General features: G+C 35.1%; 1 protein-coding gene across 1 annotated transcript in view; it reads right to left on the bottom strand.

The window, feature by feature from the left end:
* Positions 1 to 20428, bottom strand: part of TRHDE (thyrotropin releasing hormone degrading enzyme) — a 417970-nt gene that overhangs the window by 195140 nt on the left and 202402 nt on the right. The window contains exon 5 of the mRNA XM_005571555.5: positions 17720 to 17833. Within this exon, the coding sequence (XP_005571612.1) occupies positions 17720 to 17833 (114 nt within the window). The remainder of the gene's footprint in view (positions 1 to 17719; positions 17834 to 20428) is intronic.

Here is a 20428-nt window from a genome sequence, read left to right as displayed (position 1 = left end):
GAGGGTGCACCAGCCACTGGAATGCAGAGGTTGGAGCAGTTCCACAGTAGCTTGCCCCTTGGAGGTAAGGAATGGCAGCAGATCAGCTCAGGAATGGCATGCTACCAGGTGGGCATATTGCAGGGGCAGCAAAGTCTCAGGGATGGAAGGGTACAATGACTACTCACCCCTGGAGCAGGACACACTCTAATAGTGGCTCTAATTCAAGGTGGCACAGCACAGTAGCAACTTGAGCCATGGGGATGGAGAATAGCCACACTCCTTCTCTGGGTGTAGCTCAGTGTGTGGACTCTGGAGAGCTTCTTCAGCTGGGCTCTGAGCCTATGAAGACTGAAGGAGTCTCCAGTAGCAAAGACCGCAGCATCCATGGTGGTGATTGAGGCTACCTGGGTCCTCTTGCTTACCTTTTCTCTGCAAGAAGTTGTCCCTCCTGGTTCTGATTTGATTCCACCCCTGGGAATGGGGTGATGGAGGCAATGAATTTCCTTCCCTTCCCTACACAGCCATCCTGAGTTTTGGTGCTCTACAAGATTTCTGCTGTTTCTTTGTTGTTCTATGAAGCTCTCCTTTAGCTATTTTGGTCAAAATGTAGTTATTTCTTTGTTGTTTGGGGACTTTTCTTGTGGGGAGAAAAGAACACTAAAAACTTCTTGTCGGCCATCTTGCTGACAGCCAACCTTCAGGATTTGTTGCCACCTTTTCCTGTTTCCTCAAAACATTTATCCAATATAGTTTCATAGGTATTCTAATTTCAATATCTTCTTTTGTTCAATGAATGCATTCCTAATGGCAACATAGAAACTACTATAATCTTTCATAAGTGATCTTGACATTTGTTAACATTCATTTCATAACTTTCTGTTAATTTTTGGCCAGATTTGTATTGCTGAACATCTCATATATGCTAAACTTTCAGATAAATACTGAGAAATGATGGTGAAATAGACAGTCCCTATTTAAATGACTATAAACAGTCCCTGATAAAGCATATATCATTAGTGGGGAATACTTGCTTTCTCTTCTTTGCTAATTAATATGAACTCATTCCCATTCTTCTAGAAAATGTCACTTTAGGATCCTGTACATAGATTTTAAGTTTCTAGGAGATAATACCTCCTTCACCTTTTCAAGAATTTTATACCTACTTTGGCAGTAAGAATATTTTCCTCCATGCTAAATTTTTTAACAGTCTGATAGGACATTTCAATAAAATCAAATTGGCTAATCTTTTTTCACACTTATCCATTCATTTTGCACATTAGTCACAGAGAGTTATCTCCAATATTTTGCAGACACATAAGAGAATTAAGGCATTTTTTTGATTGACAAAATGTAATTCAGAGCATTTTTAAATGTATACTGACTAATTTTCTTAAACAGATTATATTTCCATTTAAATTTCTAATGGAAACTTTCTCATACCATTCAGGTTTGGAAGAATTCCAAGGATGAGCTAATAGACTCCCAGAAGTTATTAACATGGTGATAAATTTATGTTATTTTAATTTATAAAATAAATATCCATTCAACTGATCTTAATTCTGTAACAAAATTATTATTAATCTTTATTAATTGATCAATAGATTTTATAAAATAAACCATTTTTGTACTTTACTTTCAATGTGATATGAATTGTCAATATATCATATAACCCAGTCTGATAAAACCTTACATTTGTCAGATAATAAGAAGTCTTTATATTTCCAACAAATATAAAAAATATATTTTTTGGAATTTGAAAATTTTGATAACCCATAGCAAACAACTCTAGAACATATAGCATACGAAGAGCCCAGAAAGTTAATCAATTAAGAACCTATCATATAAAACTTTATTTCAAAGTAAGCTATTATAATACTTATAAACTGATTATATAATGAGTAGAGAAAAGCTTTGCTCTTCAGAACGTAAAATTTGAACTTGCAATCCATTTATAAAGCATAAAAATGTTAAAATATTATTACCCTGCAGATAATACTATTACACTTAACTACCTAATAACAAAAATATTGGTTAAAAATGATAGTAAGAATATAGATTTCTTTAATTCTTAAAACCAGTCTGTGATATAAACAACCCGGGGATTTCATACATATTTTGAAGATGAATAAACAAGATCACACAGCTATTAAGTAGCAGACAGCCAAAAATTTAATTCATGGGATAGGCAGAAAAAGGAATTGAACTTCATTCTAGCTAACTGTAAAGTAGTATTACTCTAACGCTAATGAAGATAATCTAACTAAATTGGTAAAATAGGTCTGTGAGACTTAGAGGGCATTGATGTTCCATACTTATTTGAGTGTCTCCCATCCCTAATGAGAAACCAGCCAAAAAAAAAAAAAAAAAAGGCAGGGGGGCATCCAGTAAGTGTTTATTAAATGAAAGAAAAAAGAACAAGTCAGTGCAGATTAATCCTTGGAAATATTTGGTCAGTGAAGATCCGAAATATGACAGCAAAATACTTAGCAATAAATTGAAAATATTATCTTGTTGTAGGAAGCCAAATTATTTTTAGGCCTGGTAAGTTATATGTCCTGTCACCTCTCTAAAGAAGCCAACAATTTCAAGAAAACTTCCCTGTTTTAAAACTAGGGCAACAAATTTGTTTATACAGTTTTTTAGTTTTTAATTAGTCATCATCAATAGTGTATCATGATTCAAGTGCCTCAAATTGGACCAGTCATGCGAATAGTTAGGAACAGAATGTAATTAATGCCAAATTTTCCTCTGAAGGGGCAATCGATCTAAACTTGTCTTTAATCAGGAAACTTATAATATAAACAATATTTAGATGAAAATATTCCACCATACTACCACCACTGCCACTACAATCAAAAGAACAGAAATCTGCTTTTGTAGTAACCTATCTTGCAAGCAAAGCTGTGATGTTTAGGGAAAGAAGCAAGACTCAAAAGCATAACTTACATGAGCAGAAAGATACTCAAAAATCTAATGAAATGGCCATTGTAAGTTGGTTAATCTCAGCAAACATTACAAAATATGCTTGAGTCCTGTACTATAAAAATAATAGGTAGCTAAATGTTCTGATTGTTCTATGATTTTGCTAATCCTCTGAAACTTACCATGCCCAATTTTACTTTTCAAATATATCTATGAATGTGAGCAACCAGACTGAGGTGATGGCTCTGTATTTTTTTTGGGGGGGGGGGGAATTTATTATTATTATTATTATTATTATACTTTAAGTTCTAGGGTACATGCGCATAACGTGCAGGTTTGTTACATAGGTATACTTGTGCCATGTTGCTGTGCTGCACCCATCAACTCGTCAGCACCCAACTAATCGTCATTTACATCAGGTATAATTCCCAATGCAATCCCTCCCCCCGCCCCCTCCCCTTAATAGGCCCCGGTGTGTGATGTCCCCCTTCCCAAGTCCAAGTGATCTCATTGTTCAGTTCCCACCTATGAGTGAGAACATGCGGTGTTTGGTTTTCTGTTCTTGTGATAGTTTGCTAAGAATCATGGTTTCCAGCTGCATCCATGTCCCTACAAAGGACACAAACTCATCCTTTTTTATGGCTGCATAGTATTCCATGGTGTATATGTGCCACATTTTCTTAATCCAATCTGTCACTGATGGACATTTGGGTTGATTCCAGGTCTTTGCTATTGTGAATAGTGCCGCAATGAACATACGTGTGCATGTGTCTTTATAGCAGCATGATTTATAATCCTTTGGGTATATATCCAGCAATGGGATGGCTGGGTCATATGGTACATCTAGTTCTAGATCCTTGAGGAATCGCCATACTGTTTTCCATAATGGTTGAACTAGTTTACAGTCCCACCAACAGTGTAAAAGTGTTCCTATTTCTCCACATCCTCTCCAGCACCTGTTGCTCAATAAATTCGGTATTGATGGAACGTACCTCAAAATAATAAGAGCTATTTATGACAAACCCACAGCCAATATCATACTGAATAGGCAAAAACTGGAAAAATTCCCTTTGAAAACTGGCACAAGACAGGGATGCCCTCTCTCACCATTCCTATTCAACATAGTGTTGGAAGTTCTGGCTGGGGCAATCAGGCAAGAGAAAGAAATCAAGGGTATTCAGTTAGGAAAAGAAGAAGTCAAATTGTCCCTGTTTGCAGATGACATGATTGTATATTTAGAAAACCCCATTGTCTCAGCCCCAAATCTCCTTAAGCTGATAAGCAACTTCTGCAAAGTCTCAGGATACAAAATTAATGTGCAAAAATCACAAGCATTCTTATACACCAGTAACAGACAGAGAGCCAAATCATGAATGAACTTCCATTCACAATTGCTTCAAAGAGAATAAAATACCTAGGAATCCAACTTACAAGGGATATAAAGGACCTCTTCAAGGAGAACTACAAACCACTGCTCAGTGAAATAAAAGAGGACACAAACAAATGGAAGAACATACCATGCTCATGGATAGGAAGAATCAATATCGTGAAAATGGCCATACTGCCCAAGGTTATTTATAGATTCAATGCCATCCCCATCAAGCTACCAATGACTTTCTTCACAGAATTGGAAAAGGCTGCTTTAAAGTTCATATGGAACCAAAAAGGAGCCCGCATCTCCAAGACAATCCTAAGTCAAAAGAACAAAGCTGGAGGCATCACACTACCTGACTTCAAACTATACTACAAGGCTACAGTAACCAAAACAGCATGGTACTGGTACCAACACAGAGATATAGACCAATGGAACAGAACAGAGTCCTCAGAAATAATACCACACATCTACAGCCATCTGATCTTTGACAAACCTGAGAGAAACAAGAAATGGGGAAAGGATTCCCTATTTAATAATTGGTGCTGGGAAAATTGGCTAGCCATAAGTAGAAAGCTGAAACTGGATCCTTTCCTTACTCCTTATACGAAAATTAATTCAAGATGGATTAGAGACTTAAATGTTAGACCTAATACCATAAAAATCCTAGAGGAAAACCTAGGTAGTACCATTCAGGACATAGGCATGGGCAAAGACTTCATGTCTAAAACACCAAAAGCAACAGCAGGAAAAGCCAAAAGTGACAAATGGGATCTAATTAAACTAAAGAGCTTCTGCACAGCAAAAGAAACTACCATCAGAGTGAACAGGCAACCTACAGAATGGGAGAAAATTTTTGCAAACTACTCATCTGACAAAGGGCTAATATCCAGAACCTACAAAGAACTCAAACAAATTTACAAGACAAAAACAAACAACCCCATCAAAAAGTGGGCAAAGGATATGAACAGACATTTCTCAAAAGAAGACATTCATACAGCCAACAGACACATGAAAAAATGGTCATCATCACTGGCCATCAGAGAAATGCAAATAAAAACCACAATGAGATACCATCTCACACCAGTTAGAATGGCAATCATTAAAAAGTCAGGATGGCTCTGTATTTTTGAGCTGCTCTGTAAAAAAGCTACTTCTGACAGAGGTGTGATCAGTCAGCTAAAGCCTTAAAAAAAATCCTTAATTTATATACATCTACTAACTGAAGCCACCAAGCAAAAGATAAATACAAAGTACACAAGAAACTGATAGATACCAATTCCATATTAATATTATCATGAGATTTATTCCATAGAAATTAGCATGAGTGGCTTATTTTAGGTACTTGACAATTCTCTGATGGAAATAAATAGAATGAATGAAATATATGAATGAATGGAATGAGAAAAAAATATAGCAGCAATACATCAAACTAACTTATATACAATTATTGACCTAGTATACCATTAACAGCACTTAAGAAGGGCCTCACTGAACTATAAATAAAATATGGAGAAGAAAAACTAAAATGATTAAGGGAATTAATTGGACACAGGTGTTTTTGAAGTGGGTGCTAAGGGGAGAAAAGCATTCCCATGTATCTTCATCTTTAATGATGCATATGACACAAACTGACAAAAATAAGACTGTAATCAGTAGAATTTTGTTTCATCAATCCTAGGAAAAGGTACAAAGCTAAAGACATAACAATTTTCAAAGGGAGCTCACTCAAGTTTGTGAATGGTATATCCACAGAAGTTATTCAGCTCAATGTCAAAATATGTTCTACCAAAAATCTTTTTTGAATTCATGGTTGAGAAGAGCTGCCTGAATGGCAGAACTGAACAGTGATCTAGCCAATATAACACTCTTCAGACTTCCAAAAAACAAAACAAAACAAAAAAAGGACAATAGAGAAATTATGCATTCTCCAGATACTGGCAGGTCTTACTCTATTTCACAGTGAATTAATATATGTCAAGTGTTTAGAGGTACAAATAAATGCTATATGAGTCTTTATAATTAAAACGGTTAAAGGAGTAACTGAGGCAAAATCTTCATAAACCTCAAATTACCCTTTTTTTCCTAATTTTCTCTTCACAGAAGGCTCTTTTCTATTTTTCTGATTTTTTTTATTGTATCACTTGAACTCACTACTTTTATTTCTGGCATCCTTGTCTAGTAATATCTCGAACAGTATTAAAGTAACCTTGAGAAAAAGAAAAAAGAAAAGTCCCATAAAGTGTTATGGACTGAGACAATCACTCTTTGCTTAGAAATGAGTTGTGTTCTAATGTCTTTTAAAACATATAACTGTCTGGTTAAGGATGATTAATAATTAGAAAATTAATGAATTTTTCTTTGGTTGCCCTCTGAGTCCCCAGCTTTTAGTTTTGGCTATGTTTATGTTAGAGGATTTGCAAGGCAAATTTATTTTACCTGGGGACATGCTGAATAACATCAGATGTTGAACATTCATATATTAAAAGAGAATAACGTTTTTACCAGGAGTGGTGAAAAGGACAGATAAAAGAGTTGTCTCATATGCTACGGCCACTATTATATGTTTGAGAATAATAATGTCTAAGAAGACATTTTGTCATTTTGGTATAATTTTTGGATTATCAATTTTTTGGTTTATCAAGTGGTGTCTGACAGTTTTGTAGCAAGCTGGAATATTCTGCTTATGAACTGCTCTTACTTGAAACGAGAATGAATAGATTCATTTTCCCTGTGGTATTTCTAGATATGAGAAAGGATGGCCTTGCATTATTATTAGACTCCAGGTTTAGTAAGTGTTTTCTTCTTAGAAAGTGTCTAATGCTGTAAAGTTACTGGTTGGTTTTGAAACTCTTACAAAAATGTAAAAGGACCTTGACTCTATGCAAATCCTAACACAGTGCTCAGAAGGAATACTTTATTCCATAGGGAATGCTCATTCATCTGAAATCTCTAGGTTTAAAGTATACAAAACCTGAAACAATCTTTCTGAGCAAAATGACTCTGCTTTTAAAAAAATCATCCTTTAAAAACATGTATAATTTTTTAAATTTTCAGCTTTATTTTACATTTTAAAAATTCATGTAAGAAAGAATGTGAGGTAATGTGACTAACAAACCTTCCAGATACTTACCTGAGTAGATAGAAATATATGTGAATATACAGTGAATATACATGAATACTTATGAATTATGTTTGTTTTATCTTCCTTTTCTAAAGATATCTTACTTAGTAAAAGCTGGTCTTTTATTTGAAGCAATGAAAGAAACAGATTTTCATTTCCTGAAACTTAACACATCTTTGTAACATTGAGGCTCTTCAAAAGTTTCTATTTCCCAAGCAACTGTGAATCCAAAATCTTGATTTTTATAAAAGAACTACAAGTGCAAACAAAATGAAACATGTATGTATTATGTATTCTTCAGTTGTAGTATTATACTCAAAAATGTATTTGTGCTACACAATTTCTACATCAGTTAATATACTTCAACAATTAACAAAGATTGTCCAGCCTTACTCATTCATCTTTCTAACAGATGTTCTTAACATTGGTACCAATGCTACAATAAGACATGTTCTAAAATGTACAGAATTAGTCCCAAAAATGAGGAAAAAAATGTAAATATAAGTTGTTATTGCATTAGCCTCAGTGAAAGCTAGTTTAACCTGTTAGTGTAACAGGTACAGCTCTTATTTTAACTGTTTTTTTTTTTCTAAAAATTATTAATAACTCTTCAGTCTCCACTGGTTAGATTCCAGTGTCAGGCCTGCTTAACTCTGACATTCTTTTTGAATTATCTGAATACATACACCCTTGGAGTTCTAGTCTAATCCTCAATGCATGGGGCATATGCACATTAGGATTCCTCAAGCAATACTCAGAGTACAGCTACAGCACAGGAGATATTTTGCTTTAATGGCACTAGCTGCTGCTCTCATTGCTGCTCTTATATCCTCTTTGTAGTTTCTTTGTCTTTGCTATAGGCCCATTATCCACCAATGCCAAAATCTGCTCTAACTGCAAATGCTAGGAGAAAGGTTTACCTTTCTCCTGTAACAGTGAGCTGCAGGTTCCCAGTTCCTCTTAAATTGGAAAAACATGTTTCTATTCTTCTTTTTCCCCCATTTTTTATTTTTTAGGTTGTAAATTTTTTTTAATATACTTTAAGTTCTAGGGTACATGTGCACAATGTGCAAGTTTATTACATATGTATACATGTGCCATGTTGGTGTGCTGCACCCAATAACTCATCATTTACATTAGGTATATCTCCTAACGTTATCCCTCCCCCGCTCCCCACAATAGGACCCGGTGTGTGATGTTCCCCTTCCTGTGTCCAAGTGATCTCATTGTTCACTTCCCACCTATGAGTGAGAACATGCGGTATTTGGTTTTCTGCTCTTGCGATAGTTTGCTGAGAATGATGGTTTCCTGCTGCATCCATGTCCCTATAAAGGATACGAACTCATCCTTTTTCTTAATCCAGTCTGTCACTGATGGACATTTGGGTTGATTCCAAGTCTTTGCTATTGTGAATAGTGCTGCAATAAACATACGTGTGCATGTGTCTTTATAGTACCATGACTTACAATCCTTTGGGTATATCCCCAGTAATGGGATGGCTGGGTCATATGGTATTTCTAGTTCTAGATCCTTGAGGAATCGCCACACTGTTTTCCACAATGGTTAAACTAGTTTACACTCCCACCAACAGTGTAAAAGTGTTCCTATTTCTCCACATCTTCTCCAGCACCTGTTGTTTCTGATTTTTTAATGATTGCCATTCTAACTGGTGTGAGATGGTATCTCATTGTGGTTTTGATTTGCATTTCTCTGATGGCCAGTGATGATGAGCATTTTTTCATGTATCTGTTGGCTGTATGAATGCCTTCTTTTGAGAAGTATCTGTTCATAAACTTTGCCCACTTTTCAATGGGGTTGTTTGTTTTTTTTCTTGTAAATTTGATTGGGTTCTTTATAGGTTCTGGGTATTAGCCCTTTTTCAGATGAGTAGATTGCAAAAATTTTCTCCCATTCTGTGGGTTGCCTATTCACTCTGATGGTAGTTTCTTTTGCTGTGCAGAAGCTCTTTAGTTTAATTAGATCCCGTTTGTCAATTTTGGCTTTTGTTGCCATTGCTTTTGGTGTTTTAGACATGAAGTCCTTGCCCATGCCTATGCCCTGAATGGTATTACCTAGGTTTTCTTCTAGGGTTTTTATGGTTTTTGGTCCAACATTTAAGTCTCTAATCCATCTTGAATGAATTTTCATAGACGGAGTAAGGAAAGGAACCAGTTTCAGCTTTCTACTTAGGGCTAGCCAATTTTCCCAGCACCATTTATTAAATAGGGAATCCTTTCCCCATTTCTTGTTTCTCTCAGGTTTGTCAAAGATCAGATGGCTGTAGATGTGTGGTATTATTTCTGAGGACTCTGTTCTGTTCCATTGGTCTATATCTCTGTGTTGGTACCAGTACCATGCTGTTTTGGTTACTGTAGCCTTGTAGTATAGTTTTAAGTCAGTTAGCGTGATGCCTCCAGTTTTGCTCTTTTGGCTTAGGATTGTCTTGGCAATGTGGGGTCTTTTTTGGTTCCATATGAACTTTAAAGCAGCCTTTTCCAATTCTGTGAAGAAAGTCATTGGTAGCTTCAAGGGGATGGCATTGAATCTATAAATAACCTTGGGCAGTATGGCCATTTTCATGATATTGATTCTTCCTATCCATGAGCATGGTATGTTCCTCCATTTGTTTGTGTCCTCTTTTATTTCACTGAGCAGTGGTTTGTAGTTCTCCTTGAAGAGGTCCTTTATATCCCTTGTAAGTTGGATTCCTAGGTATTTTATTCTCTTTGAAGCTATTGTGAATGGAAGTTCATTCATGATTTGGCTCTCTGTTTGTGTGTTACTGGTGTATAAGAATGCTTGTGATTTTTGCACATTGATTTTGTATCCTGAGACTTTGCAGAAGTTGCTTATCAGCTTAAGGAGACTTAGGGCTGAGATAATGGGGTTTTCTAAATATACAATCATGTCATCTGCAAACAGAGACAATTTGACTTCTTCTTTTCCTAACTGAATACCCTTGATTTCTTTCTCTTGCCTGATTGCCCTAGCCAGAACTTCCAACACTATGTTGAATAGGAATGGTGAGAGAGGGCATCTCTGTCTTGTGCCCGTTGTCAAAGGGAATGCTTCCAGTTTTCTCCCATTCAGTATGATATTGGCTGTGGGTTTGTCATAAATAGCTCTTATTATTTTGAGATACGTTCCATCAATACTGAATTTATTGAGAGTTTTTAGCATGAAGGGCTGTTGAATTTTGTCAAAGGCCTTTTCTGCATCTACTGCGATAACCATGTGGTTTTTGTCTTTGGTTCTGTTTATATGCTGGATTACGTTTATTGATTTGCATATGTTGAACCAGCCTTGCATCCCAGGGATGAAGCCCACTTGATCATGGTGGATAAGCTTTTTGATGTGCTGCTGGATCCGGTTTGCCAGTATTTTATTGAGGAATTTTGCATCGATGTTCATCAGGGATATTGGTCTAAAATTCTCTTTTTTTGTTGTGTCTCTGCCAGGCTTTGGTATCAGGATGATGTTGGCCTCATAAAATGAGTTAGGGAGGATTCCCTCTTTTTCTATTGATTGGAATAGTTTCAGAAGGAATGGTACCAACTCCTCCTTGTACCTCTGGTAGAATTCGGCTGCGAGTCCGTCTGGTCCTGGACTTTTTTTGGTTGGTAGGCTATTAATTATTGCCTCAATTTCTGAGCCTGCTATTGGTCTATTCAGGGATTCAACTTCTTCCTGGTTTAGTCTTGGGAGAGTGTAAGTGTCCAGGAAGTTATCCATTTCTTCTAGGTTTTCTAGTTTATTTGTGTAGAGGTGTTTATAGTATTCTCTCATAGTAGTGTGTATTTCTGTGGGGTCGGTGGTGATATCCCCTTTATCATTTTTTACTGCATCTATTTGATTCTTCTCTCTTTTCTTCTTTATTAGTCTTGCTAGCAGTCTATCAATTTTGTTGATCTTTTCAAGTGGACTAAATGGTCCAATTAACAGACACAGACTGGCAAACTGGATAGAGTCAAGACCCATCAGTTTGCTGTATTCAAGAGACCCATCCCACATGCAGAGACACACATAGGCTCAAAATAAAGGGATGGAGGAAGATCTACCAAGCAAATGGAAAACAAAACAAAACAAAAAAGCAGGGGTTGCAATCCTAGTCTCTAATAAAACAGACTTTAAACCATCAAAGATCAAAAGAGACAAAGAAGGCCATTACATAATGGTAAGGGATAAACTCATCAGGAAGAGCTAACTATACTAAATATATATGCACCCAATACAGGAGCACCCAGATTCATAAAGCAAGTCGTCCTTAGAGACTTACAAAGAGACTTAGACTCCCATATGATAATAATGGGAGACTTCAACACCCCACTGTCAACATTAGACAGATCAACGAGACAGAAAGTTAACAAGGATATCCAGGAATTGAACTCAACTCTGCACCAAGTGGACCTAATAGACTTCTACAGAACTCTCCATCTAAAATCAACAGAATATACATTCTTCTCAGCACCACATCTCACTTATTCCAAAATTGACCACATAGCTAGAGGTAAAGCACCCTTCAACAAATGTAAAAGAACAGAAATTATAGCAAACTGTCTCTCAGACCACAATGCAATCAAACTAGAACTCAGGACTAAGAAATTCAATCAAAACTGCACAACTACATGGAAACTGAAAAACCTGCTCCAGAATGACTACTGGGTACATAACAAAATGAAGGCAGAAATAAAGATGTTCTTTGAAACCAATGAGAACAAAGATACAACATACCAGAATCTCTGGGACACATTTAAAGCAGTGTGTAGAGCGAAATTTATAGCACTAAATGCCCACAAGAGAAAGCAGGAAAGATCTAAAATTGACACCCTAACATCACAATTAAAAGAATTAGAGAAGCAAGAGCAAACACATTCAAAAGCTAGCAGAAGGCAAGAAATAACCAAGATCAGAGCAAAACTGAAGGAGATAGAGATACAAAAACCCTCCAAAAAATCAATGAATCCAGGAGCTGGTTTTTTGAAAAGATGTTTCTATTCTTTAAAAAGAAGTTTATATTTTCAGTAAGGAAAAAAGTTTCCTTATAGAGCAAATCATCTATATTTCAGTTAGTCAATGATTTTCTCAACTTCTGTTGAGTAAAAATAAAATAGCTTTAAAAGGCAGGAGGGAACAGAGAAAGGAAAATGCCGTCAGCAAAGAGGTCCATTTCAAAGACTGGGATTCCATGAGACCCAAACAGGCACGCGTTCTACTTTCCTTATGGTCTCTCAATGTAAACGTCACTTTTAAGCAACTGAACAGAATCAAAAAGACCAAAAGTCCTTAGGTTCAGCTCTAAGAAGTCTTTAAATTTCTCACATTCACTGGGTATCAGTCATTTCAGTATAAAATTTCAATAAATTAAAACAATTGGATCACCTTCTAGTTTATTACTTTAGAGGAGTTATTTTGCAGACTGAATTTTAGTTGCATTAATAATCTTTATGCTCAGGTATGTGTCCTTACGAAAATTAGGAGAAAAATTCCAGTCTGCTGACTTTATCAAAGTATAACTTAATGTTTTTGGTGGGTGAAGCTCTTTATCTTCCCAAGTTCTTTAATGAAAGAACATATGCTCATGTTTAATGATTCTCATTATGGAAGCACTTTCTTGTAATGCTACATTCCAGAACCTGAAGTAGTCACCTAGAATATAGACCACACGAATTATAATGAAACCTATGCAATATACACAGGGGATATGAGTTGACCTGCGTCGGCACCAGGTCTTTAAAATGAGTTCTCCATTGCAGTATTTTAACAAGCAACTTTTTGCTGTAGTAAAATTATTTTAACATAAACTTTTTTCAAATTAAAATGATCAAGAGTTGTTAAAGAACAGTTACTGTGCTGTGTCAGTTCTTCTTTTTATCTGTTTTGAGGAAACATAATAAGATTTAATATGATTGCTGTCAATGGCATACTATAACTTAATCCATCCAATAATGTTGTCACTAACAGCCAACTTTGATAAAATAACATCAGGCAAAAAGACTATTCATGCCATGAATCCTCTTTGAAATGTGTCTTCAGCCCTAAGCTGAGGAGGTTGTTTCTAATGATCTTGACACTTCTCTTTGATGAATGAAACATTATCTAAGGCTTACGTTCCTATGGAATAGTCCGCATTGCCAGTACAGATAAGAATTTATTTGGTGAGACTGAATTTAGATACCAAGTTTATTTTGTATGTATAAATAATTGGTATAAGCCTAAGAAGCCAAAATGGATTACTAGGATTGGAAATGTTAGAGTATCTATATGTAAAATTGATGTACGTTTCTAATAGAGAATTTATTTTCCCAGGCCCATGATGCCTACTCACATTTGTATAGCAGTTCATACATTTCAAAGACGTCATAAGTTATTTTGTCTTCAAAAAAAAATTATGTGGACATACTAAGTCACTATAATTCTCCCATTTTTCAAATGATGAGTTAGGGGAAATGCCTTTCTTGGAATCCAAGCTTCTTATTTCCAATCTATCCCCCTGACTTGTGTCATACTCCCTGTAAAACCCCATATCTACAAAATGGTAAACTTGATTAGTTTGCTAGAGGACAAAATTGTCACAAAATGCTTATTGTGATAATTTTATTATATGTAGTATTCCTTAATTCTATATCAGAAACTGGCTCTGAAAACACACATACATACAACCTAAGATTTTACTAACAGTTAAGCGAAGTATATTGGCCTAAGTCAGAACAAGAGCTTCCTTAACAATACTATGTAATTCTGGGCTGCTTCATTGCTAGTCCATGGAAGGTAGATTGCCATAGTATCTCTCTAGCAGATAAAATTGTTTTTCAGTGTTTGAGCCTTGATGCCTAAAAAAGCACTGTTTTTGAGATTAATGGCAAAGTAGGTCAACTTCCTGAATTTCTTTACTCCTGACATGAGCCTGACTCCTGGTTTTTCTATTACAGGCTTAGGTCTAGTGAACCTTAAGCCATGCACTTACAGGAAAGCTTTTATGCACATCACAATAGTATGAGTTACTGCTGATGCAGCTGTCACTCTTATTCTTCAGAGTATTTCTTTCACTCTTTTGTTGATGCCATTATGAAAATTAGTGCTGGCACAGCCTTCAAGGCACTTAATATCCTCTCTTATTTATGTGGTTATCTTATTCTTAAAATTTTGTTTGCAAAGAAGGTATTAATTACATATGGAGGGGCAGAAACGCTATAGAGTTTCTACTCGTAGGTTTTCTGGATTTATATTGAGGTATCTCACAAACTAAAAAGCAAAAGCAATCAAATAGCAGAAAGTTTTTTAAATCTATATAACCTAAACACGAAAACACATCATGACCTGTAATCCCAGCACTTTGACAGGCTGTGGTAGGTGGATCACCTAAGGTCAGGAGTTTGAGAGCAGCCTGGCCAATATGGTGAAACCCCGTCTTTGCAAAAAATACAATACTTAGCCCAGCATGTTGGCTCACACCTGTAATCCCAGCTACTTGGGAGGTTGATGTACGAGAATCACTTGAATCTGGGAGGCAGAGATTGCATTGAGCCAAGATGGTGCCACTGCATTTCAGCCTGGGCCACAAAGTAAGACTCTGTCTCAAAAAAAAAAAAAAAAAGACCATCATATTAAGACTTGTTTCTTCTCATTATTAACTGTGTAATTAAATGTGATGGAGTTTATTGTTTCATTTTTTACTTTAATAGGATGAGTTTTCTGTGACACTGTAATTGTTCTGTCATTAGTTTTCATTTCTTAATTATTAAATATGGATTTAGAAGTAATCAAATCTTATATCTGACTAACCTCTAGGTTTTTATACTTCTAATGCATGGTCTGTGTTCAATTAAGAACAAAATCTCAGTTGTCTTATTTACACTCTGTGTTCATTTTCAATACCTCTAAAAAATATTTTCCAGAATTCCTATATTTACAGTATAACTGATAAAATGATGAAGAAATATGAAAAGTCATTCAAAGACAAAATTTGGAATGAGGACACTGAAACTGAAGATATATTACCATGCTAAAACAATCAAAAGCTGTCAGTTTTCACCCCATCTAAAATTCTGTTGACTACTTTTAAATCTAAGATGTATTTTTCATAATGGTGAATAGAAAGAATTTTATCACAAGTATCTGAATGAGCTAAAAAAAGCAATACCTATGCATAACATGTCACTTGTAATAAGGACATCTTTTAATATTGAAACATAATAAAATTATAAATCAGTAATAATCCACAGCATAATAAAAAATGAGAAATTTAAACAAAGTTGGTTGAAAGTCATCAAAAACCAAAAGATACTTTTGGAAGTGTTTCAGTAACTGTAAATATTTACATTTTAAAATTACACATTTTTAAAAGAATACTTTCAATAATATGACATTATATTGCTGATTTTTCTTCAAAGTCATTTAAAGCATTGTTAATTTGAATGCCAAAATAAAACACTTCAATTAAGATATTAAAATTATGTTATACATCTATAAATACCTAGGCACATAAATCAAATAAACTTATCTTATACATTTGTGCAACTGAATTATTTTGCCTTCATAAAATATTGGTAAAATTGCATGAAAATAATTGAAACACGTTGATATGGTATTACTATCTTCACATTTTTGTTAAAGTAATTTCATTTTTTTTCTCAGCAGGAGTCAGTTAAATTTATGTTGGAGAAGTTATATGATGACTTACAGATGCTTTCATATTTTACCTTGGTTTACGTGTTCTTCAAATTATACTTGGAACAATAACAAACAAGTAGATAACTGCCTATTAATACTTTAGAACATCAAAAGGGAGCAGTATAAAATATTTTTGGAAGCAATCTATCCACTGACAGATGAATGGATAAAGAAAATGTGGTGTATACATGCAAGAGAATACCATTCTGCCTTTAAAAAAGAAGAAATTCTGCCATTCGTAACAACATGAGTGAACTTGGGACATCAGGCCAAGTGAGATAAAATAGACAAATACTACATAATTCCACTTGTATAAGGAATTTAAAATAGTCAAATTCACGGAAGCAGAGAATAAAACGGTGGTTGCCAGAGGCGTGGGGGAGGACGAAACAAGGATGTATTAGACAAAGGGTACAAAGCTTCAGTCAATGCAAGATGAGTAAGTCCTAGAGATCTACTGTATAGCATAATGTGTATATTTAATAATTCTGTATCATACACCTGAAAACTTGCTGAAGGGCAGATTTCATGTTGTGTTCTTACCACCAAAAAACAATAAGTAAAGAAGACAGGAAGAAAATTTTAGAGGTGATGAATACGTTTATGGCATAAAACAAAAGATGACCATTTGTGTTATGAATGTACACTTATCTCCAAACTCATCAAGTTGCATACATTAAATATGTACAGCATTTTGTATGTCAATCTTGCGTCAATAAAGTGGTTTAAAAGAACATATATATGTGTGTGTATATATGTATGTGTATATATGTATGTATGTGTATATGTGTGTGTGTGTGTGTGTGTGTATATATATATATAAAATCACCTATGCTATGTCAAAAATAAAATTTGAGCTTTTGGAAGTTGATAAGTATTGGTACATTGCAATTTTTACTTAATTTAATAGTACCACTTTAAATAAATTTAAAATTTTAATTTCAGAACAACATATATGTATCCTGGGTTCTATTTAATAATTACACTGTCGCTTATTGATCAGTGAAAGCTTATATAAAATGAAAAACTGATATAAAAGGACATATAGCAAAACTACACCCTCATTCTACTTTTTCTTCTAGGATGCCCTATAATAGCACAGCTTAAGGCACAAAAACCTTTCTTCAAGTTCTGACATTCCCAAAGTATAGGTATAATATGAATAACTCTTCGTAAATAAAATTAATGACCTCTTATTAAGTCATTTAATCCTAAAATACATATATCTACAACGATAATACATCATATCTTTTAGATGGTTTTTGTGTTTTATCTCATCAATGAGATGTCAAGTCCTCATTTTTCTATGTTTGATATATTCTGTATATTTAAAATATTATTAACTACTCTTGACTTCTTTATTTTAAAGGACAATTTGCCTTTACTATAAAATACTACAATTGAAAATATTTCTATTTAGGTAAATTGTGGCATTTTGAAGCTAATGAATAGCAAATCAGATTATATAGTTCCTAATAAGTAAAAGATGACTCTTTAAGAATACTAACATTTAAATTTTTGATTACATTTTATCGATACATTTTCATGCATCAGTTGGTACCTTTAGCCATCTCTAATGATGATATAAGCCTAATGTAACACTAGATCAGCCTTTTACTAAAAGTTTCAAATAATTCAAGGGCACTTACCATGTTCCAGCCAGGATAGAGGTAGTCTGTACCAACAAATTCAAAGTAGTGAGCAAACCCTTCCTTCAGCCACACGTCTTCCCACCACACAGGCGTCACGAGGTCACCAAACCACTGCAGTAACAAAATTAATGGTCATCAAATAAAATGAAATCTATCCCCAAACTATTTTATCTAAACTTACATGTATTAAACTATGATTATTATAACTGGAATTAATTCCCCAATTGATTTTGTGATCTTAAACTGTATTGTGGCAAAACCGTATTGATTTATTTGACTACTTGGGTGACACTAGTTTTTTATACATGCTTTCAGAGAGGAACAAAAAAGAATAATCAATGAACACAAAAGAATATTTGACTTGGAGAAGAAAGGGCTCAGGAGAGAAAAACTGATGAGAGCTGTCTTCAAATATGTGAAGACCTATTATATAGAAGAGGAAAGGCTTGTTTCCTGTGACCCTACAAGTGACAAACCAGGACTAATGAATGGAAATTAGCATGGGTAAATGTCTGCTGAAAATGCAGAAAACCCTCTAACAGACTGAGATGGCCAAAGATGGGAACATTCTGCCTTGAAAGGTAGTGAGCAGTTCATCACAGGAGGTATATAAGCATCACCCTCTAGTGGCAGAGGCAATTCAGAGAAGATATTTGCTGATTGATAAAACTAAGGGTTTTTGAGGTCCCTCACACTTGACTCTCCATGATTCTATTATAATAAGGATTTAGACCAAAAAAAATTCTCTAAGATGCCTTTATGAAAAATAATGTAATTTTAAAAGGTATTTTGATTAGATAATGATGTATTATTCCGAAACTTGCTTAGTTTAGGAAAACGTTAAGGAAATTCTTTTCTCATTAAAAAGCAAAAAATACATTATATGCCAGGAGCTAGCCTAAAGGATTCAGTGAAGAAAAGTTATATAATGTTCCTCCTCATGCAGTTGACATTTTATTGTAGAGGCACGGGGGATGAGGGGAGGTAGACGATAAAAAAATAAATAAGCAAATGAACAACGCAATTTCAGATCCTAACAAAGTGCTACAGGAATGAGGGAGGAACTGCTTTACATTGTAAAACCAAAAACATTCTCTCTAAGCAAGTGACATTTGAGCTCAGACTTCAATGATAAGGGAGAACCAGTCATGAGAAAGGCTTGGGAAGGAGAATTTCAGGGACATGTAATTAACCCTTAATGTGAAGACTCTATGTGGGAATGAGCTATTTAAGAAACAGAAGAAAGACCTCTGCGGCTGGAACATAGTGGACCAGGAGGAGGAAAGTGTGAAAGAGTCCAGAAAGGCAGACAAATACCAGATCATGTGTGGCTTTAGCAGCCACATTAACAACCTTGGCTGACAGTTTCAATAGTAACAGTAAAGTATCTATTCTTCAACAGAATCTCTCATTGAAATACAAATCAAATCAGCTCTCAGTATGTTGAGGACCACAAAGTAAATGTTTAACCTTTTAATAACTTTTTAAATAAAAAATGCATGTTTCTCCTGTAACTTGAAATCCTATCTTCAGAATTGTGACTACAAATTGGTGGGCAGGAAAGGTAACATAGAAATTAATTGGTTAATGACAATGGAAATTATTTCAAGTGTTTCTCCTAGCTTCTGGTTCATGATTCCATAGTAAGTGCCCTACAAATACTAAGCTATAACAAGAAAGTAACTTAGAATATGAAACAAATGAAATCCAGTTCTTCGAACAATTATACATTATCAGTGCACTTTCACTTCAACAGAACTATATATCTAACTTGTCATTTATAGGAGCATTCAAAAAGCAAACTGCTTTTGTCTCAAATAATTACAAGATATTCAGTCAAAACCATCCTCTTTACTACAGACTAGGAGCACCAGACATCTCTGCAAAGGATCCCCTTAAGCCTGGGGTGAGAAACACACCTCAGAGATCTCATCAGCAAGGCAGATACAAACATCTTACAGGTTCAGTGCAAAAAACTGACATTTAGGGGCCAGGCACGGTGGCTCATGTCTGTAATCCCAGCACTTTGGGAGGTTGAGGTGGGTGGATCACCTGAAATCAAGAAGTTCAAGACCAGCCTGGCCAAGATGGTGAAACCCCATCCCTACTAAAAATACAAAAATTAACTGGGCGTGGTGGTAGGCACTTGTAGTCTAGCTACTTGGGAAGCTGAGGCAGGAGAATCACTTGAACGTGGGAGGCGAAGATTGCAGTGAGCCAAGATTGCACCATTGCACTCCAACCTGGGTGGCAGAGTGAGACTCGGCCTCAAAAAAAAAAAAAAAAAAAAAAAGCTGACATTTATGTAAACAGTCCTCTGGCTCGCATCACTTCATCATTAAGACAGTATTCATTTATTAGCATTTAACAGTTTACCTTTTTTCACTGACAGTGTTTTTCACATCACTCTTTTCTTCGTTTTTTCAGCTTTTAAAAAGCTGTGGGGTTTATAATTTATTGAAATCACACTGTATCACAGTGAGATTTCTGGTGTTATAAGTTTAAAGCTATCCATAAATACTAGTAACCAGGACAGGTATCACTTTCTGTTGGCATGGACATCTATTTTCAGTGACTTTTTCCCACAAAAATTAAGATTCAAATAAGCACTGCGAAATCTCTCTAATGCCATCCATTCATTGTGAGAAAATGCATAAAATCAAAATGAAATTAATTTTATCTTAGCTTCACTACAAAGTTGGCTAA

Source organism: Macaca fascicularis, chromosome 11 (genome assembly GCF_037993035.2).
Source record: "Macaca fascicularis isolate 582-1 chromosome 11, T2T-MFA8v1.1".
Lineage (NCBI taxonomy): Eukaryota > Metazoa > Chordata > Mammalia > Primates > Cercopithecidae > Macaca > Macaca fascicularis.
This window is presented reverse-complemented; position numbering and strand designations above follow the sequence as displayed.